Raw genomic sequence first — 23,335 nt, 5'->3', positions numbered from 1 at the left:
ATGCATGCTAATATGCTATTGCTTGATATTTACCTTGTAAATCTTATATCCAACCACTTTTTAAACCAAGTATACAGTCATTTCTCTAACCACAAAAATATTACAACTAATAATAACTAATATCACAACATAATATACCAAAATATGATTGCATTGGCAAAGCGTTCTAGAATAATGTTAATGTTACCAATCATAGCAAACATCTTTTACTTTACACGAGTGGTTTTGTCTCTTCCTTAAGAGGAATACTTTTAGTGCTTCACAATTTGCATATTCTTTGCTGAGATTTTACATAGACTGCATTTGTCATGTACGGACGATTTGTTGTTTCTAGCTCATTGGTGAGCTAGAATTGATGAGACTTGATGCCAAGTTTAAATAAACTGTTTAAACTGATGACAAAGCAGAATCTGAAATACTATTAAAATTGGGTGCTACAAACATGGTAAAAATTAAATAACAGTGATTTAAATGCCTTGCTTACCTAAGCGATTCCAATGGACTCATTTCACTTGTTTATATACCCATTTCTTAGATAAAGTACAGCTTTTGTATCTAAAAGAATGCTGAGGTGATTAGCCTCATGATTTTCACAAAAGCGCACATGTGGCACAAACTAGTAGAGAAAAATTACGTGAACTTTCAGTGGATATAGGACTGGTTTTATTCCTTGTTTGCCAAATGTTTCTGAAACTTAGTTGAAACGTCAATTTCATCAGCCTCGCTCGCCCTAACAGAAATCACACTCAACGCAGTGGCCTTGATCCTTAATGACACCCACGCAGACATCAGCCTCTGCCTCTGTTTTTGTCTCCCACGTAGAAAGAGATGTGGAACACAAACTGAGTATTGAGAAATACTAAATTAAGTGCTGAATGCTAAGTTGAGGAACTGAGAAAAGACAGTTGTGTATACTGTCACAATCTGCTTTACTCCACCAGATCCAGCGCTTTGGCATTTCATAAATGGTCCCTGTCCTGTTAAGAGTGAACGTTCCTCACAAAATATTATTCACTACTTAAAAAGGCTCAGAGCCAAGAGGAAGAATTTATAAGCTCAATTTTCTATTTTCCCCACTTTTTAAAAAAGATATTGGAGACCAAGTAGTACCTTGTAAATGCAGTAGTTTGTCTGCATTTACATCCTTACTCGTGCAGAAACCTCAGCTGTTTCCTTGTGGAAGGTTACGGCTGGAGAGTCACCCCAGGCTACTAAGAATTTGGTCAGGTTTACAAAGTTTAGAATAACAGTTCTTCAGTAATGCTGCATAGTTTCTGCTGTCTGGAATATCCTGTCACCAAGCTTTGCAAGACAAGCTTTTAGATTTAAAGTCCAAAAAGTGTATACTCTTTGAAATTAACCATGGCTCAGAAATTTCAGGCTGATCAAAGTAAATAAATTAAAACTCAACTGAAACATGTTCAAATACACGCTGGCTCTGTTGTTTGGAGAGATGTGTGTTTCCTAATTCTGGAGGTTTAAAGGGCAAAAATGTTCTTTCGGGACCTGAAATATGTTACATATCAAAGAGAGATTCTATTCTGACAGAGAGAGAAGAATTTATTTTTTTATACATGGTTTTGAATTTGAGTTAAATCTAGTACAAAAAGAAGAATTGATATTATGTTCGTAAGAATTAATTACAAATTAATAAAAAGGACTCTTTTATAAGGATAGATGTGAATGTTATGTCTAGTTGCCTAATCCAGAAAACTTGTGATAGTGGTCTACAATTCTGAATTCTATGTTTCAACTCTAGTGTGATAAATAAGAATCCCCTCCTCTCCAAAAAAAAAAAAAAAAAAAACACCAAAAACCCTATTTTCTGAGATAGTAGAATGGATGTTGATCTGCATGGTGTGATTTAAAGTGGACCAGTGGCCCAATTATCTTCAGTATCTTCTCTCCTACAATGTCTCACATGTGCATAACACTATAAATTCAACCAGTCTGAAGTGTATGTGGCATGGCAAATACTTGGAATAAATGCTTTGGGATAGTTAAATTTATTATGATTCACCACAATTTACTGTGAATTATTACATGCTGGTAAGTTTTCTGCAACAGTTTTGGTGGGGAAAGGCAGACATGAATGAGGAGGAGGTAAGGACCCCGGAAGATGAGGTTTTCCCAGGAAGGAAGAGCCGACGGATGAAGGGGTCTAGCGGGCGCTTTGAGAAGATGCCCACAGGAATGTCAGGAGAGGGAGAGCCTTGCGGACTGGAAGCTTAGGCACCCTGAGAGTGCATTTGCTATTCTCGCCCGCACAGGATTTTAAGCCAGAACTAAATTATCTAAGTACTGCTACAACTCCCCTTAGCGTGAAGGAAGCTTTCAGGTCTAAGTGGAGGCACAGGTTAGGAAGGGTGCTTCACGTTTGGCCTCTGGTTGCGAGCTCCAGCCTAAGGTGACCCATGTGTACCCTCTCGGCCCGGGACTGCCCCACTGCCTCTGCCACGTTTCCTTCTTCCCAGCCCTGCCTCCTCCTCCTTCTCAACCCACACACCTGCCCACCCCTGGAATTCTGCCAACCTGTCTGTCCCACGCTCACTTAACTAATGTGCCTTTACCCATTTCTTAACAGCTTTACCCAGTCTCAGAACACAATGCACAAAAAGGACATGATGTCATTGAAAAAATAAAGCATTACATTTTAGCTTAAGGTTATAAGGAAATATTATAGAAATGGCTCAGAGAAAGTAAGCTAATGCAACAGGGAAGAAAATCTCAAAAACAATAAAACGAAAGGGGAAAAAAGATTTGACAGGACACTTGATTTGTCTTGACATTTTAACTCAGAGAGACAAGTTTCTCATAAACCTTGTTACCAGAAATGTAATAGATAGAAAAGTGATTGTAGAAATGTTCCTTCAAAAGTTACCCAAAGTTTTTTTTAAGCTAAATTGATTCCTGACTTCAAAAAGCATAACGTAAATTCAAACTTAGGACACACAGAGAAGATGTAGGATGGAATTACAGGCGTTAGAGTTTCTTGGGTTCATGCGACAGAAGTGCACTCAACATGCATCCCCACGTCTTCTCTTATCTGTTACATTTGCCACCGTCTACTCTGCCCCCCACCCCAGGTTACCCATAATCTCCCAGTACAGTGGAAAGGCTCCGAGACAGCATCACGCTCTTCTGTTCACACACTCATTTATCCGTCCATTCAGTGATCGCCTTTTTGAGTGACTACGTGCCAGGTACCATGTCAAGCACTTTCCAAAAGGAGGTCACTTAGGAGGCAAAGCAAAAGGGATGATTCTTGTATTTTAATAATATATTGTATTTTATCATATAAAGCATTTTGATGGCGATAAACAAAAATGCTATAGGGGAGGCAAGAAACTCAAACTGGAGTGAAAGGATGGAGCTGAGTGGGGTTGACGAGCTGGTCTGTGAGAGGTGCAGTGAAGAGAGAGAAACACGTCAGGGCTGTGAAGACATCCTGGGCAGGCTCTGAAGGCTGACCAGGATTTAGCCACATGGGGATGACAAGGAGGAGATTCAAGTGCGCACGAAGGACAAAAAGTGGTTCTGTAAAACCGGAGGACTCAGGGCATCTCCTGTATTTCTAATTCTTTAACCAGCTGAAGTCGCCTAAGTGTTTCAGGCGAAGTTGGGTAGAGTGTGTGTTGCTTCTCTTCCCTTTCTCTTTTCATACGTACCCCCAAGATTGTCGTGAGGGGCCTTGTGCTGGGGGAGGTTACATTTTGATGGGAGGACAGATGACATTGTAGCAAACACAAACGTGATGGTGGATCATTATAAAGGCAGCAAAGCAGGGGCCGAGGGAAGAGAGCAGAGACGGGTGGTGGAGACGGAGTCGTAGCCTGGCTGGCCTCGGAGCCGAGAGATAAGCAGGTCACCTGGAGGAGGAGACATTGGGATAGAGCCTGAAAGATGAGACAAAGCCAGCCACCAAAAGTTGACGGTAAAAGCGTTCGAGGAGGAGAAAATAAACAATGTGTGCAAAAGGCTTCAGGGGAAAAAAGTACGCTGGAGATGCTTAACCAAATATAAACCAACAATGAAACCAGGGCGGCTTTGGCACAGTGAGTAAAGGGTGGGGTGACAAGCCAAGATCAGAGAGAACAGCAGGAGCCGAACACGGCGCCCAGGCCTCGGGGTGGAGTCGTCTGAGGAGAAGTGACAGAAGAACTGGAATCCCAGGAGCGGCGCGGCCAAATTTGCAGAAACCGCTGTAGCTCCGCGGCGAGTGGGAGAGGGGGCGCCCGGAGACCCGTTAGCAGGTTGACTCACAGCAAAGCTGACGGATGAGGAGCTCAGAACTAAGGTTGTGAAGATGGCAGTGGAAAGATGGAAAAATGGAGTAAGAGGAGATAACATCTTTTTCTTACGGGGTCAAGAGATGCCATTTAAAGTTTACAGAAAAAAACACCAGAGTTTTAAATATCATTTGAAGTAAAAAGTGTAATCAATACGAGAACTCTTTCTAGCTAGTGAATCTGTATACACGGAGTACATCCTGTGAGAAGCTGGTAGGGAGAGTCTATGAAAGAGATGCATCCTTGACTTTTATGTCTGGTCATTAAGAGCAATTAAAGAGGGATAGACATACTGCTCTTCCGGTGAACACATTCATTACTTTAATAAAAACCATTTAACTCGAATAAATTAAGTGATACGAAAATTTTTATTACTTTTTCCTTGCAGTAGTTTAATGATAGGAGAGTAATTAAGTTTATCAAAATGTTAATATATTAGTGAAAAGTAGTTTTCCACTCACAATGTTGGCATCTACATTTGAAATTTAACTCACCTTTTTTTCTAGTAACCAAAACGCCCTGCAGTGGATCTGAATTTCGAAAATGGGAAACACACATATTAGCCTGTAATTAAACACGAACTTTCCATTTAAAAACATGAACATTAACTTGAAAAAACGAAACCAAAACTCCGGCTTTGGTTTTGGGATTTGGGGGGGGGGGTTTCCCTCAGGGGTGGGTAGGAAGAGGCTCAGGTGGTTTGTGTTGATTTATGATAGGTTGTTAGCACCATCTAGTGGAGGGAAAGTATGTTTACTTAAATTTTAGAAATCAAAACTAGTGCGGAATCATTGATTGCAGTTTCCTAACAAGTGTGCTAAACTAAACGTTTGCAAAAACATCGAAGAGCGCATATGAAAGCCCACACAAGTGTTATTTATTACGTAAAAATGAAGTTGCACGTGGAGCCTTCTGTTCTACGGAATGCTGTAGAAAGTTTTTGTAATGGATATATTCCATAATGGGATCCCACTCTGTTGATTAATTTTTCCCTTTCCTTTATAAAAGAAGTTCTAGAATAGAAAGTTAAACCATCATTACAAACCCAAGCAGTTTAGCAATGAAAACAATATCAATAAATATATATATGGTGAGAAGTATCTTTGAATTCACCATTTTGAAAGTAATGTGTTGAGGGTCTACTGATGAAATTGTCCTCGTATCAAGAGTAGTTATATCTAAATTAAGCAGCAAGCAGTATTAAAAACATTAGCAATTACAAACAGTAGGCTTGAGCTTTGTCATTCATTTTGCGTATTCTTCTCTATGTCATTTTGTTAATGAATTACTTTTTTGGAAATTAAGAATCATATAGGTCTTCTGCCCATTTTTGGATTGGGTTGTTTGTTTTTTTCTTATTAAGTCATATGAGCTGCTTATATATTCTGGAGATCAAGCCTTTGTCAGTTTCACTTTTGCAAAAATTTTCCATAGGCTGCCGTTTTGTTTTGCTTATGGTTCCCTTAGCTGTGCAGAAGCTCGTAAGTTTAATTAGGTCCCATTTGTTCATTCTTGCTTTTATTTCTATTGCTTGGGTAGACTGCCCTAGGAGAACATTGCTGAGATGTATGTGAGATAATGTTTTTCCTATGTTTTCTCCAATGAAGACATATGAATGATCAATAGGCACATGAAAAAATGCTCAACATCACTAAATATCAGAGAAATGCAAATCAAAACTACAACGAGGTATCACCTCACACCAGTTAGAATGGCCATCATTCAAAAGTCCATGAATGATAAATGCTGGAGAGGCTGTGGAGAAAAGGGAACCCTCCTTCACTGCTGGTGGGAATGCAGTTTGGTGCAGCCACTGTGGAAAACAGTATGGAGATTCCTCAAAAGATTAGGAATAGACTTACCATATGACCCAGGAATCATGCTCCTGGGCATATATCCAGAAGGAACCCTACTTGAAAAAGACACCTGCACCCCAATGTTCATAGCAGCACTACTTACAATAGCCAAGACAGGGAAACAACCTAAATGGCCATCAACAGCTGACTGGGTAAAGAAGATGTGGTATATTTATACCATGGAACACTATTCAGCCATAAAAACAGACAACATAACACCATTTGCAGCAACATGGGTGTCCCTGGAGAATGTCATTCTAAGTGAAGTAAGCCAGAAAGAGAAAGAAAAATACTATATGAGATCGCTCATATGTGGAATCTAAAAAAAAAAAAAAAAAAAAGACAAATGAACTTAAATAAAAAACAGAAACAGACTCACAGACGTGTGGTTGCCGGGGGGAGGGGGATGGGAAGGGACAGACTGGGAATTCGAAATTTGTAGATACTGACAAGTATATATAGAATAGATAAACAAGTTTATACTGAATAGCACAGGGAAATATATACAAGATCTTGTGGTAGCTCATGGTGAAAAAGAATGTGACAATGAATATATGTATGTTCACGTATGACTGAAAAATTGTGCTCTACACTGGAAATGGACACAACATTGTAAACTGACTGTAACTCAATAAAATAAAATAAAGAATCATATAGTATATGCAGATTCTATTATTTTAATGTCTTTATTGTGAAATATGAGTGAAAAAAGTATGCATGAACTGGATTAAAAATAATTATGATTACCCATACCAAGGGGTGGAACATTCCCAGTGTCCCCATATCCCCATGGGTTTTTTCTAGGCCAGTACCCCTTCCACCTAGAAGAAAACATCATCTTAATATTTATGGTAATTATATTTTTGCTCTTTCTTCATAGCTTCACAGTGTGTGTACACATCCCTGTTATATACCGAATTTGTTATAGAAGAAATAATTTTGTCGTATTTGGCGTACCTTTGTGCCTTTTTACTTCCTGTGATCATTATTTGTTTTCGTGTCATGTTGTGGCACTGGTGTACTACTCCACTGCATAGACGTACTCTAAATTTGAATCCATCCAACTGTTGGTAGCCACTGGAGTCATTTCCATTTTTAACTATGATAAAGATCACACTTGACTGTAAAATATTACCATACATGAAACCTAGTTCACCGTGTGCATGAGTTTCTCCAGGCTGCGTTCCTAGGACTAAAACTGCTGGCTGATAAACAATGCGTATCTTCAACTTCACTATGAGTTGCTAAGCTCCTTTCTGTTGTGAGGGTTCCAGTTTTCCCTCCCATCAGCAGTACGTAAGGCTCCATGTTCTTCCCAAGTGGTGGGAGTTTTTGACATTAAAAATTTTTGCCAGTCATGTTATTTTATTCATGGTTTATTATGACTTTAATTTTCACCTGCAGTTTGAACAATTTTTCATAAATTTATTGATCACTTGGTTTTCTTTTTAGACCATTCAAGTCTTTTACCCATTATTCTTTCCCCACCCCCACATATAAGTGATACCATACAGGTTTTAACTGTCTCTGTCTGACTTACTTATTTCACTTAGCATAATACCCTCAAGATTCATCCATGCTGTAGCAAAAGGCAAAATTTTCCTTCTTTTCATGGGTGAATAACTTTCCATTGTATGTATATACAGCATTTTGTTTATCCATTCAACCTCCCAGGGGCACCTAGGTGGTGCCCATACTTTGGCTATTCTGAGTAACGCTGCAATGAACATGGGAGTGCAGACAGATACTAATTTAGTAAAAACCACTGACTTGAACTGAAGCATTTAATCTGCTCCTGTACAACAAAATAACTGACATGTTTGAATTAAAATCTAATACTCAATCCCCTTTGCCATATTCTTTCCTCGCTGAGCTCATTATCCTTTGATTGAGTTATATTTTGTTATTTAATCTTTTCCTGTCAAGTAGACTGGAAGTTTTTAATTTCAATTATGCTTCTATAATTTTGACAATTAGTTTAGAAATTAAAACATGCCTTCTTATCAAAGTTTAATTTATTAGAGTTCCATCAGGGAAACATAGTCAGTAAAAGTTTATCATGTATTTATCTATTTATCTATCTGCCTATCTGTCTACCTACCTGCCTATCGGAAGAAAGATGTATCACAAGGCAAGAGACTGTCTAAGGCAGTGATGATGAGCAGGTCCAAAGGCCACAGGGCAGGTCGTCAGAGAGAAGAATGAATTTCTTCTCTTAATTGGATCAAGCTCAGCTTTTAAAACCATTCAAGTGGCTTAATCACCCCTACACAAATTATCCAGGATAATCACCTTGTTTAAAATTAATTGCTTAGGATTCTATCTAGCAACGTACCATCCCAGCAGAGTCGAGATTCGTGTCTGACTAAATAGACGGGGTGGCTGGCTAGCCGAGCTGACCCCTCATCAAAGGGATCACAGCAGCCTCATACATTTCCAGTCCCCTGGACACTGTGAGTCTTCAAGTTATACGTCCTCAATTTTAAGTCCTCTTCTCCCAGTTAAACGCTATTGTCATGCACTGTATGTCTGTGTGTGTGACTGTGTGTGTATTTAAAACCACACAAGACAATACAGTTTTACTGCTTCATAGTCAGCGTGTGGTTAGATTTACTCGCTTTTGTACTACTTTCTTTGTTCTTTGTTTCTTCTCTCATCACAAACCACAAGCCTGGGATCATTTTCCTTTTACTGAAGTACGTCTTTTTCCCCTTAATGGGAATCTGTAATAGCAAAATCTCTCAAATTTTATTAATCAGAATCTTGAATCTTGAAAAATTATTTCTTTGAATAGAATTCCAGGTAGATGGTTACTGCTTTATGCAAACTGGAGGGACCAGTTCACGGCTTCTGGCTTCTGCTATTGCTGTTGAAACGTCAGCTTTAAATCTAACCATTCTGATCCCTGATCTAATACAAGTTCTCTAGAGGCAGAAAGCCCATGCCACCACCTGCCTTGGTCTCATGTTACTATTTGCCCGCATTATTAAATATTCCCCAAAACACATGCTTAAAACCCAGAAAATGTTTCCTCAGATGACTGCACCACAATTTGATAAGATTAATATTTTAATATAAAAAATACTGGGAATAAACATCTGGTACACAAATATCTCAGTTGACCTTTTATTATTGCCTTAGGATACCTCTTTTCAGATTGAAGTTATTTGCTAATTTACATGAGTAGTTTTAAGATTCTTTATAAATACCACCAAACTGCTTTCTATTAAGATTATAGTCATTTATACCTCTAATTTCACTTAATCATAATATTTGTATCACTTCATTTTCTACAAAATTGAATGTCATCTCCTTTATATGTTATTGAAATCTGTCAAAAAATATCATTTACATTGAATTTTCACGTCTTTGACTTTTAGTAATGTTAAATTATTGGCCATTTTTAAGAAAATGATCTATTATCCTTTGATATTGTCCCTTTGGTAGTGCTCATGCTTTTGTTATTGCAAGAAGTGCTATTGTGTGGAAAATAATTTTGCAGTTAATTTTCCTTTGAATTTTGCACAGATTATATTTTCATAAATAGAATTTTTTAAATTTCATAAATGGAATATTAAAAATATTCTAATGTGTGTATACTCTTTTTACAATTTGCTTTATTCACTAAAGTTGTGTCTTTGATATTTAGTCACAGTTTTCTGAAAAGAGTAAGGATTCAACTTTATTCCATTTCATCTCCAGTGGTTTTGATCTGAGACTGTCAGTCAGATTCACACTCTAGAGCTGACCCCCTCAGTGCCAAGGGTACCCAACTTCAGGAGGCAGCACCGAGTAGGGAGTGTAGCAGCCGGCACAGCACACGCCTGGTGAAGATTTCAGACGCCCAGTCGTCGCTTCTGAGGGCTCAGCCACCCCAGGGGGTGCTTTTATGCACAAGGGATGAGAGCTGGTGCAAGCACAGGTCACCTTGTGGAGGGCCGCCAAGGGCCTAGACACCTGCAGCTTAGACACCCTGGTTGTCGCTGAGGATCTGCAGCGTGAATCGTGCTCTCAGCATTTTTATCTACTGCTTTCTACTTTCTTTAGATTTAATTTCATTTCTTTACTAGGTAAATTTATTTCTGATCACATTTTTCTGCTTCTCTGTGTGTCTCCTCATTTTTGTCCAAAACAATACATTTTGTATGAAATAAATGGGATGATAAAGTTTGTATTACTTACCACCACTGACATGAGCACTCCTTCTTGATCCAGTCAGGAACTGGGTTCAGATAGGGCTAGGCTGCACCTATCGTTTGAGTGAGTCCACTTCAGGTTTCCAAAGTGTCCAGGCGGAGACCTTCTTGAGCTTTTTAGCAAGCATCTCGCTGGTTTCTTGTTCCCGCGTTCCAAACTCAAGGATAGCATGATCTTGCTCCTCTGCTGTTTTGACCTCTGTTTTTAAATCTCGCCCTGAGGGACTTTCAAATGTGGCACGTGTCTTGATAAGGATACCAGCTGTGTGCATGAAGTAGCCCTTTTTCTTCCTAGGGCTTTTTCATGAGACTATAGGAAATTTCAGTCCACCCTTAAGAAGCTACTTCGGCTCCAGCAAAGCACTCTGATTCTGCAAAGTTTTAGAATGTTTCACATTAGATGCACCTCCAAAAGTTTGTCTGGTTCTTCCTTCCCTCCTTAACATTCCTGTATCCAGACAAACCCCGAGCTTCAGTCTACACTGAGTTGGTAACATATCCAGGTAAGAAACAGCCAGAGACAGTACGTTTGCAAAAAACAGGTCCTTCCCAACTCACTTCATCCTCTTTGCTCCCACCATTTCCAATTCCTTTCAACGTGCAGTGCACCCACAGCCCCCTCTCCCCACATGCAATTTGCTGCTGTTTTTCCAACCTGCAGGAGGAGCTGCTCTGTTCCACCCCATTCTACCCTATTTGGAATGTTCCTACATAATTGTGTATCATCTTCCCATGCTTTATTTTTCTAAATAGAATTTATCTACCTGTAATGCACATTATACATTTCTTTGAATATTTATTTAATAACTAACTTCCTCACTAGAGTGAAAACATTTTGAGAGCAGATACTTTGTCTCCTTATTCATTGTTTTTTCTTCAGAACTTGGAATAGTGCCCAACAAATATTTTCTGAATTAATGAGAGAACAGTAGACTGCAGTGCAGCAGTTAAGAATAATAGAGTGAAGCAGAACTATTTATCTGGAAAGTCATTCTTACAAATCTATGTAGATTTAATTTCTGTAAGGTAAAATATATATTTTATATGTACTAAGACATACATTTGGATGGACTTGAATAGGTTTTTTTAAGCAAAAATAACCTAAACATATTATATATTTAAATAGTTATTTAAACACCTATTTTGTTTTAATTTTTTTTAGATTGTACAGAACCCCCTCCAAGAAAGCAAACAGAAATTCTGTCAGGTTCCTGGACTGCACAAACATACCAAGAAGGCACTCAGGCGATATACAAATGCCACCCTGGATACAGAACCCTTGGAAGTATTGTCATGGCGTGCATTGGTGGGAAATGGGTGTCTCTTCATCCGTCAAGGATATGTCAGAGTAAGTAATGCCTACATTTGTGAAATCTATGAAAAATTTTAGTTGTGAGAATACTGAGTGATATTGTAGCAATACTGGCTTAATTTCATCACTGTTGTCATTTAAATACAAAACAGTACATACTCATTATTCTTAAAAAGGGTCTGTAATCTTCCAAAATTAAAAAATAGCATACAGATATCTTTGCCATTTGTCACTTTTCCATATTTTCAATTCTGTCGTCTAATGTAATATCAAACATCTGTGTCCTTGAACCCCTATGTAAATTGCATCCCCATGCTAATTACTAATATTATATCCCTTTCATTCATTTTAGAAAAGCCCTGTGGACATCCTGGAGACACTCGCTTTGGTTCTTTCCATCTTGCAGAAGGAACTAAGTTTGAATACGGTGCAAAGGTTGTTTATACGTGTGATGAGGGGTAGGTAGTCAATACAAAAAGAGGTTTATAATTCAGATAATCTGTAACTGAAATAGTAAATAGAAACTGTATTAATTTATATGTTTACAGTTCCTACATTTTTCTATGAGCATTTTTATAAGTAACATACAAGCAACCCCTGAAAATTTAAACTGTAATGAAAACAATTATTATATTTGAGTACAATTATCCTCTCCTCAACATCGAAAAATTAAAATGACTTATAATTACTCTGATAAACTGTAGTTACAGGAGGGTGGGAAAGTAGTATGCATTTAGATAAAAATTCACTGCAACAAGTCCTCACTAAATTCTGCTCTGTGCAGAGCACTATGGGAGGTGGCAATGGCAGGCACAGTGGGAATGGTAACAAAATTAGAATACATGGTATCTATTTAGATAAAATTCTGTAAAATTTAGGAGAAACAAGACTTTTACACTGACATAGTAACTACTATTTTTTAAGGTTCCACAATCTTCACATCATTCCTATCACATGGACCAGAAATGCTGCTATGTTCATAATCATTGACTTTGTGGTCTCCAACCACCTACTGGGTTTCCATGGCTAATCTTAACCCTGTGTTACCTCCTCAGCGTTCTTTCTTTCCTGTTATTCCCAGCCAGGCCAAATTATTTTGAAGAAAGCATCATACATGAGAAAACGGGACCATGACAATTTTATACTATATAAATAATATAAATAAGATCAAGAAATTACAGCTGGAATCTTATTATTTTTTCCTCACTTACTTCTTGATTTCAGACAATCAAATACATTTTAAAGCTCAGGCTTTGGAGTAAGCTTATATTCCAAAACTATCACCTAATAAGTGTATGCATTTTTTTTTTTAAATCTTTTTACTCCCACGTCCTCACGTATAAAAGCAGAAACAAATCGAGCGTATCACAGGACTGATGGGCGGGATGAACAAGACACGCACGTGAAGCCCTCAGAAGAGTCCTGGGGTATTGCGGAGCCCGATACGTGTCAGTTCTTATGACTTAGTCTCTCCTTGGTCACCACACGAGGGAGATTTTTCAGAGTTTTTACCCCAACCTTCAGTCGTCACTGCTGACCTTTCTACACGTGACCAATTAGATGAAGACCATCTGGGCCTGAACCGTCCAGTCGGCCCCACTCTTCTCCTCTGAAATAACCCTTTCAATCCAGGCTAGGCTGGCCCCTTCAGGCTCCACCGTGACCTGACAAAAGGGATCAAAACTCGTGAACGTCCTCCTCTAGATCTCCTAAGTCGCAGTGATAATAAGATTCATGATTTGGTGAAGAGGTTACGGACATACCTGCCTTGGCTCCGGCTCCGAGCCGCTCACCTCTGCCTCCCTCATCCTGTAGAAACTCTGGGTAGCCGCGTCTCCACCGCCCGCCTGGTGCTTTCAACAGGACCAGACACTTGTCAGTGAAGCGCAAGTCCCCGGGCTGTGACAAGGCCAGCACGGGGCGGGTGCGGAGCTCCTGACCAGGCGCGGGGTCTGCCGGCGCGGGCTTCCTACACCCACGGCTTCTGCCGGCGAACCTGCCAGGCCAACCTGCCAGGCCTGCCCCGTGTCCCGTCCGCCTCCTCCCTGCTGAACACGGCGCGGCCGAATCCAGCCGCCTGCCAGGACGCTCAGCGTGGGGAACCGGCCTCCCCGCGACAGCAGGGCCTCCGCGCAGGTTTCCTGCTGCTTTGCCGCCGAGAGCCGCGGAAACACAGGCCCTCACTTTTCTCCAAACCAGCGTCTGGACAGTCTTTCTTTCTCCCTTCCTCCCCCCACGCAGACGGGCCCTGGTGAGGCCAACCGTCTGGAGTTGGTCCTTCGGCCTGGTGTCTTCGAGCCAGCAGAACCAGAGCGCATCGCGCTCAGAAGCAAGCCGCTTTCCTCACGGAGCAGCGGTGGGAGGGCGGGCTCTAGAGCGGGAGACCCGCCCCCCAGGCTGTGGGCGGGGCCGCTCTGCCTGTTCCCTCGTCGCGGAGGGGCGGGTGGGGTTGCGCGGCTGCGGCTGCAGGGCCCAGCACGCAGGCGCAGCAGCGTCTCTGCACACAGCCACCTCCGCCATGTTGAATCCCGGTGTCCTGCGTGGCGGGGTCGGCGTTTCCACACAAGACCTGCGCCGAGGCGTTGGCGCCGCCGCTTTGCACCAGGAGCTCTGGTGTGAAGGGCCTGGGCGGAGGGCTCTGCGTGCGGCCCCCTGCGGGCCAGTGAAGCTGGACCAAGCACAAAGGGAGAAGGAAGAGGTTAGACTTGACTTGTTACCTGGATTCTCCCCAGAATTGTGAATGGGCTTTACCGGTGACACTAGGCGGTTTTGTGTAGAATTTTGCAGAACCCCTGAAAGAGATGTGAGCAAATGGATGGGTCCCTGGTGCAGATTGAAAATAATGTTATAACATTAAAATATTAACTTTCTCTGTTATAAGGTGGAACCAAGAGAGGCGCCAGAGAAGAACCTTTCATAACCAATTATTTCGTGCCTGCGTGTGAGGCACAGAGTTCCTGTTTGACTTCAAGTTCCGTGACTCCCATTTCATCTGCTGAAATGTTTTCTTTCCTCAGAGAATTAGGGACAAACCCACAGCAGTCAGAGAAGGAGGAAGTGTTTTTTGAGGGAGGAAGTTGGTTTGTGTTCCTTCTGTAATGGGCGGAACAGCTCTTATTTGCAGATGAAGGAAACATTGGTGTGTGCACAATTTAGAAGTTTATGAAAGGCCTTTTTTCAAAGTTCTGTGGTTATCAAATGCCTTCCATTATTTTGAGGGAAAGTTTGGGCTTTTTTCTTTTTCTTTTCTTTCTTTTCTTTTCTTTTTTTTTTTTTTTTTTTTGCCTTCAGCTGTCCCCTATAATAAGGATGCTTTGCCTTCATCTAAAGCCTCTGTTGATGACTGCACACTTTGCCCCTGCCCCAAGGAGCTTGCCTTCAAGTATAGCGCTTTCAACTTTAAGGCCTGATGACTTACTATAATTCGACCCTGAGCAGCTTATACAAGCAGACTTGACTCGGTGACCACGCTCTGGAAAGAATCTCGCGGAGGGAGGTGGAGTGATGGAGACGGGCTGAAAATAAACCACAGACTAAGAAATTTTTGCTAGAACTATCCTTGATAAGTTAAAAGTCCAGAGTGTCGAGAAAATAATACAATTGTGGAAAGGAGTAGTTTGGAGTAAGACTGCACAAGGTGGCGTACGGTAGCTGTTGGTAACTATCACTTTCTAGCTTCTGTTTTTGGTTCATGGAGATTGTTAAGTTGTTAAATGTAACTAATTAATTGACTCAATGAAAAAGTAAATGTGCATTGCCCATGAAGCAATCATGAGCTTGTGTCGTCAACCAAGGATTCTGCTTATTCCAAGTCCATGTACCTGAGGGCTTGAGGGCCTTTCATAAGAAAAGAAAGGAAGGAGGCATATGCTGTTAATTTTCCCTGAAGTGGAGTTTCTGGACATTTGGAATAGTATCACACTTAAAACTGCATATAAACACACATTAGCTCACAACTCTGTTATTTTTGGTTTTCAGGTATCAGATGCTAGGTGAGCAGAATTTCCGTGAATGTGAAACAAATGGATGGAGCAACAGTGTTCCTGTATGTGAAGGTAGATACAAAACTGATCTACAAGGATATTAAAACATATACTTAAAATATCAGGTTTTTTGAAATATCTTACATTAAAATATTCTGAAAGTCTATAATTAAATATTTCTTCCTCATATTATTTTTGTGTATTCTCCTGTAGTATAGAGTGGATGTCTAATCTTTTTATTGCCACAGTGTTATGTGTTTCAATAACCAAATATAAATACAGCCTCATCTGATCTAATATTCGAAGCATAAGAGATGAAAAAAATCTAAGTTTTTTTTTCCTTTTGGATTCTAACCTCTAGAAAAAACACAGATATCACATCAAAATGAAGATGAGATTTTCAGCTTTATTAATGAAAAGGCGGTCCCCCACATAACCACCCCAGCACAGGGATCTCTGGTAATAGCTGGAGTGGAGAATGTGATTTAGACGCCTTCCCACTCTTGCCTGACAAGGAGAGTCTTCCTCTGGTCTTAGTCCTCCTGACAAGAGGCAGGAAGTGAGGGAGAGCTCTGCCCTTTCTTATTGATCCATAAAAGATGAGAAAATATACATCCTGTTCCCAAGTTTTGAATTAGTAATTCCGATCTCTAATCATCATGCAAATAGAAGAGATCACTAAGAATCATTGTTTCCTAGGTCCATGGTGAGGTGTGAGTAGTAGCAAGGAAGAAGGAACAATGGGGGGGGGGTGGGTGAGGGAGGCAGGGAAAGAGGGAAGAAGGGAAAGAGAGGAAGAGGAGGAGGAAGGGGAGGGGAAGAAGGAAAATTAAAGACTATTTATTTATTGAAGTAAACATAATCAGAAGGTTTGCTTTTACGCCTTTTAGGAATACAATTTTATATCATTGTGGGACTTAGATGGAAATTTTGTTTTAATTATCCCAAACTTTATAATTCTCAATTATTTAAGAAACACTTGTTTGCTACTGCAAAAAATATGAACTATCATTCAAAAACTCAAAAAAGTAATTTTCTTCATTCACTCCCATAGAAAAGAATTAGAAATAAACTTACTGATTTTTTTTTAATTAGTAGAATTTATTTCTGGCTGACAGGTATATCAAATGCATCTTTAAAAAAATTAAGCTATTTCCTCCAATCTTGCTATTGATTATATATGCACATAATATATATAAGCATATATATGTATTCACTTATTTTTCATGATAAAGTCCTCAATTTCTGTTAGAAAATGCTATATTTATTTTTTCAGTTACTAAGTGTTCACCAGTGACGGAACCAGAGAATGGAATTCTCAGTGGTGCCCAGGAACCAAGCCAAGAATACACTTTTGGACAAGTGGTACAGTTTGAGTGTAATTCAGGTTACATGCTTGATGGACCTAAACAAATACACTGCTCAACAGGTGGTATGTGGAGTGAAGAAAAACCGAAATGTGTGGGTAAGATCCATGTACTGTTCATTTGATTATTTGAATGACTTTAACTTTTCTCATGAAAGTATGCTTTTCAAAACACCGTGCGCCCTACAGAACCTGCAGACACTGACAGTCAGAGCACTTACGCAGCACTATTTCCTAGGGATTGATCTGCGTTCTTCCCAGGTTCCTCATTTTACATCCAAAATGACTACAGTGTAGGTACTGTTTTCACCTCTGTTTTATAATTGAGGAAATCGAGGTGTAAAGAAATCAAATCACATGTCCAAAATTAGCATGGCATATATGGTCATTAAGGTTCAAACCTAGGTTAGCTGACACCAAGATCCATGCTCTTAACCATAATTAAATTGTAGTTGATTCTTATGACTAAAATAAAATCCTAAGGATTTCTGTTACAAGTTTTAATATTGGCCTTGAGACTAGGTCTTTTTTTTTTTTATTTGAAAAACTAAACATTCATTATTTATTTCTACTGATCCATCATGATGATATTCTGTTTTTGAGTAACACTTCTAGGAAATTTTCCTGTTTTATACTTGCGCTGTGAGTGTAGTATAAATACTGCTGAACTGAATGAATTCATTAAACAAATCTTTGTCTTAAAAAAAAAAGTTCTATACCAAGTCGTAAGTCAGCACTTCTTTAGTTGTAATACTGTTGACCTGTGCCTCATGACCAATATGATGATTTTGGGTTTTGTAATAATAGATTATGTTCAGTTTATTTAAAAGTACCATACTCCATTTTACAGATACCTGTTTGGCAGACATTTCTGCCACATTTAATTTTTTAACATTATCTACATTCCTCAAATCATTTATACTGTCTTCATCTAGTCTACCCTACAAAGAGATGCAGAGCTAAGTGTTCCTCTCCCTGGGAACTCTTTCTTACAAAATTAGTTCTTTAAGTCAATAATGACAGACACATTTATATTCAGTATAGCAGTTACTGGATACTCTAGAGGTTCGCGGATGGGGTTTACTTCTTGCAAAGTACTTACTTACCACAGTTAGCCTATTTCTGTATTCGATTTTATACATACAGTTGATGACTATTACTGGTCACTATTTATTTCAAGAGGAATAATGTATCTCCAAACCGACTAAATTAGCAACATAATTTACATCAGAATTTTAACTTCCTTCAATAATGAAGGTTAAAAAAACATAAATTATTCATCAAGCAAACAAGTCAAAACAGGACTTTTGTTTGGTTGCCTGATTTACCTAATGGAAACAAAATTTGTATCTTTATGTAAGTGTCTGGGACACAGCCCTTTAATATATAACACACATTTTGGAATTTAATCCCTTTTATTTAGAAATTGCCTGCAGACCACCAGACATTTCACATGGATATCCTGTATCTCCAAAGGAAATTTATAAGGCAAAAGAACGAATGCAATATAAATGTGCACGTGGGTATGAATACAGTGAAAGAGGAGACACCGTATGCACTAAATTTGGATGGGTCCCAGCTCCTTCATGTAGAGGTAATGTTGTATTTTTTTCTACATATTTTACCAATTGTTTTAATTCATATATACCTTATAGTTAAGCAATTTATTTGTGTTTCACAATGGAGTATTAATGTTTATAGGAAAAAACTATTACAAAGACAGTATATCTTCACACTTTATGTGTGCAGGGCCCATATTGAGGCCAACTGGTGTGCTGCTCTCACTCTGAAGACAGACACACACAGGACCAGAGAAGTTCAGTAGCTTGTTTAATCCTTGGTCTGTGGTCACAAGGCAAACCTAGAGCAGAGCCAGGACTATAATCGGCTTCCTAATTCCCAGATGTGTATATTTCTCAAACAGTGAGATTGCTCTCCTAGAGCCCTGCATTTAGGTTTAAAAACTAAATTATAATAACACCAGATGTGGTGAGTGTTCATTGACAATGGAATTAAACAGAAGAAACTGGACATTTCTTTACCCAGAGGCTTCACGGGGATCGACAGCGGTGACAGTGCTGAAAACTACTCCTAACTTGTAGGCTTCATGAGGGAAGGACGTTACACAGAATCGAAAAGCCCGTCTCCACTGGGCTCTTTTCCCGCCAGGAATCGTGTCTGGTGCTTTGTGTCCTCCTTAGCCCGCCTCATTCAGAAAGGGATGGTTCCAGCTGTCACAGACTGGAAGGGACAATACCGCTAGTTGAGGAATGTAAGAAACCATAAGAGCAAGAAGATATAGCAACAGCATGGTAATAACTGTTATTTGCAAACATTTATGAAAAGCAGTGAGTTAGCTTATGATGAGGGCGGAGCAAGACAAGTCACAGTGTTATCCCACATGACCTCAGAGGCACGTGACCTAAGAGGGCGACTTTTACAGGTATGGCCATACTGTGGCCTTCACCTCTTAAGAGCCCTTGACTTTAAATCACGTGATTCATAATAACATGTATAATGCTTGCTTTGGTGATCCTCTTTTACAAAAACTAGAGATAGTTTTTGAGTTGATTTTCTTCTTAAAAGTTTTTGTTTGTTTGTTTGAGCCCATGAGCAGCTCTTTGGAAGAAATACCCTCCCGCACCCTTGATTGACCTTTACTTTCTGGCATTGTTAGACAGTATTTTAGAAAGAGGTTAATGAACACAAGACAATTGAAACTGTTACTGAACAAAACTTGGGTCTGCCAGCCTGCACTCAGTAAAGCCACCTGCTGACACCAGGTTGTGGTGAAGGAAAGTGCAGCGTTTGTTATAAGGTGCCCGGCAAGGAGTCCGGAGGAGCTAGTGCTCAGAAAGCTGAAACCCCTCGAGGAGTTTCAGCAAAGCACTTCTAAAGCCCAGATGAGGGAGGGGAGTCCCAGGGTGTGCTGTCAGCTTGTGCACAATTCTCTGATTAGTTACTGGGAAGGTAACAGGCAGTGTCACAGGGGTTAACATTATGAATTCTTGGGCACCAGAGGATACAGGGGAGGGGTATGTTCCCCGAAGCCCCACAGCGTCCTGCTCAGTTACACAACCACGTGAGATCTGTGTGAGGCTGAGGGTGTGTGGAGTCCAGCTGTCTGTCTTCATGAAATTCATGGTTTCTGAGCAAAGACAGTAGGGCACACGTTCTCTGGCACTGACCTCTGCCATATATTCTACTTTCGGAGCCCTCTTCAGCTTTAGATAGTTTATCTATCCAATCACCAAAATATTGCTTATAAATGACTAATTTTATAGGAGGCCTCTTCTCCTGTACTGAGGATACATATGAGAATAATGTTTCAATGAATTCAAAGTAAGGCTTCAGGAATTTAATTTTACTTGGACATAGGACTCAGGATAACATGACTTTTTCATGGAAGTCATATAAGCATTATATTATAATTATAATTATTATAATATATTATATATATTATGACCATATTATAATCACAGTCACTTAGCTACCTACTTAAAACTCTTGCTTAGAACATATTTGTTTTAGCAATGGGAAATTTATTTTTTTCCATATGTGTTAGTACAATTCCTAGGCTTATATCTCTTGAAACTTGACTTATTTACATGAACACACACACACACACGCACACACACACACAAGATTCCACATTTATAAGACATTTTCCTTTTAGAATTTCTTTTTCATTTTCTCAGTCACAGGGCATCGCTTAAAAGTTCAAGACTGTCTGCTTTAGGGCACTACATTCTTTAGATGCCAGCATGGGCATCGGTACTCTCTCTCATAAGATAATTTGCTAAGGATCAATATAAATAAAGAGTGGCTCACCCCAAATCAGATGAGCATGCACTCTCTCTTACAGCATGCCTCATTCTCCTGCAGTGACTTCTACATTGACTAGACATGCAGAAGTCTCTGATTAAAAGAAACTCCGCTCTCTGTACCTCAGCTAATGATACAGGTATTTCTTATTTTCCTGGCACATTGGAAAGATCTGCCTGCTGATGATGATAAGTTCTAAATCTAGATATCTAACTTGCTCCAAATATTTAAGAAATTTGGAGCTAAATAATAAAAGGAAATAAAATAATCTAGGATAAAACACATTGTCTTCCGTCTGGTCTATGATTTGTACGTGTCAGGGGTTTTACTTGAGGGTGATTTGTCAGACGTTGGTCTCTGAATTCAAGAAGGGACAGTCTCTGATAACAAGTCATTCACAGGAATAAACAGACCTGCTAAATAAAGCCACCTCTGATCCACATCTGTCTGTTCCCTGTACAGACTGGACTTTCTACTGACTCACAACACAGACTGCTGGCCTTGAAATAATTATCTTTATTTCCAATGCTTAATGGTTGTTTCTAAAAGTAGAAAAGTTGTAGTCCCACACTTTTGGAAAGCCCCAAATGTTATTATTATTTTTTGAATTGAGGCCTTGCCCTGGCAATATTGTAATAGCATTAGTTACTTTAATGGAGACTGTGAGTAGGGAATTAAAATTTTATCAAGAGTTTTACATACACTGTTTGAAAGTAATCACTGGAAGTTTTTCTCTTCTTAATTAATTTAACAAAATTCTCTTACAATAGTTAAAGTCATGGGATTTTATTAGGAAAGAAATATTACAAATTGATCCCTTGTTGAGATACAGCAAAGCTGACGTAGATGACTGAGGAAAGCTTTACACATTAGGGCCGACTGGGTCCAGGAATAGCCCTTTATAGACCCTGGTCAAATCCAGCCTGTCCTCTTTTCTGTAAAAAAAGAATTTATTGGAACACAGCTATGCCCATGTGTTTTGCATTGTTTATGGCTACATTTACAATACAAGGGTGGGGCTGAATAGTTGCAACAGAAACCTTTGATCTGGTCCTTTATATAAAAGGTTTTTCAAACCCTGGATTAGGTTATGCTATTATAGTAAGAAAAATGTATTTCAGAACCTCTGTGGCATCTCAGTGGGTTAATAAACTTTATTTCCTATTCATTTTCAATTGAAGTGTATATCAGTAGGGATTTTGCTCACTATTCGGGGATAGAGACATCATCCTTCCATGGCCTTCCTTGATCACTGCAGCTCTGGGGAAAAGAACATAAACATTCACACAATGGCTTTTGCAACTTCCTCCCTAAAGGAAAACGTATTACTTCCACATTCATTTTATTGTCCTGGGCAAGCCATATATTTGTGTCTACTTCAGAGGGGCAGGGTGTGCTATCCTACCATGTGTCTGGAGGAAGGAGACTCAGAATATTTGTAAATAGTACTTATGAGAAATACAGGAGACAAGGGACTCGCAGGAAGTGGAAAGAATAGCTGAAGTGACATATCATGAATTTATTGCCAGGTATGGACTATCATGCAGTATGTGTTGACTTCAGTGAAAGAGGGGTCAAAAGTCCAGAGGGCATGATTGCATCAGAAGAGAAATACGGTAGAGGGAAATATGAGTGCTACAGCAGGAAGCTGTGCTCATTTCAGTGACATTTGGTGCCGTGCTAAGAACAAATAAATAACATCCCCTTTTTATTTTCATATACTTGACTGTTTTTAATGGATAGTGATGTCTATACTGTGCACATAACCTTTTTCTTTTCAGAAAAAACATGTGATCCTCCTCATATTCCAAATGGTTTTTACACACCTGAATTAACCAAATACAGAGCTGACGATAAAATCAGTTATGAGTGTAAAACTGGCTTTTATCCTGCAATCCATGGAAATACTGCAACATGCACCGGCAGTGGCTGGCAACCTGCTCCAAGATGTACCTGTAAGTTCCATTCCTATCTTGACCTGCTCCTTAATTCTAAAATTTATTTCTCTTAAACACATAAAAATGGGGACAGAATAAATCCAAATATTTGCCTTCCTGTGTATGTAAAGTAGAGGCTTTAGAGGCACTCTTTGCTTTTCAAGGTAAGCAATTCTAAGAAGGAATAAAAATATTTTTGTAAACTAAAAACTCTAAATTATCTGCTACTCAAAGTTACATATGTGACTGTGTGTATGAGTATATAATTCTCTAACTAATACAATTCTCATACCTCGACTAAAACATTGAGTAAGTCTAGTATCACCTAACACCTAGTATGCTAGTTATTTAGTGCTGCATAACAAATTTCCTCAAAAACATACTGGCTTAAAGCACAAACCTCTATGTTCCTAGAGCTCCTATGGGTCAGGAGTTAGGGCGTGGCTGAGCTGGCTAGTTCTGAGTTACTCTTCTTGAGTTGAAGTCAGGATATTGCCTTAAGCTGCAGTCACCTGATGGCTCAGCTGGGCTGGAGTATTTGATTCCAGGAAGGCTCACTCACCTGGATTTT

General features: G+C 39.5%; 1 protein-coding gene across 1 annotated transcript in view; it reads left to right on the top strand.

Annotated features, from left to right (window-relative positions):
* The window catches only part of CFH (complement factor H), a 71,112-nt gene that overhangs the window by 643 nt on the left and 47,134 nt on the right, over positions 1–23,335 (top strand). The window contains exons 2-7 of the mRNA XM_074351591.1: positions 11,504–11,689; positions 12,006–12,111; positions 15,632–15,708; positions 16,913–17,101; positions 18,426–18,596; positions 22,609–22,782. Of these exons, the coding sequence (XP_074207692.1) occupies positions 11,504–11,689; positions 12,006–12,111; positions 15,632–15,708; positions 16,913–17,101; positions 18,426–18,596; positions 22,609–22,782 (903 nt within the window). The remainder of the gene's footprint in view (positions 1–11,503; positions 11,690–12,005; positions 12,112–15,631; positions 15,709–16,912; positions 17,102–18,425; positions 18,597–22,608; positions 22,783–23,335) is intronic.

The sequence above is a fragment of the Camelus bactrianus genome, chromosome 23, assembly GCF_048773025.1.
Source record: "Camelus bactrianus isolate YW-2024 breed Bactrian camel chromosome 23, ASM4877302v1, whole genome shotgun sequence".
NCBI classification, from domain to species: Eukaryota; Metazoa; Chordata; class Mammalia; order Artiodactyla; family Camelidae; genus Camelus; species Camelus bactrianus.
Note: the sequence above shows the minus strand (reverse complement) of the source record. Positions and strands in the feature narration are given on the sequence as shown.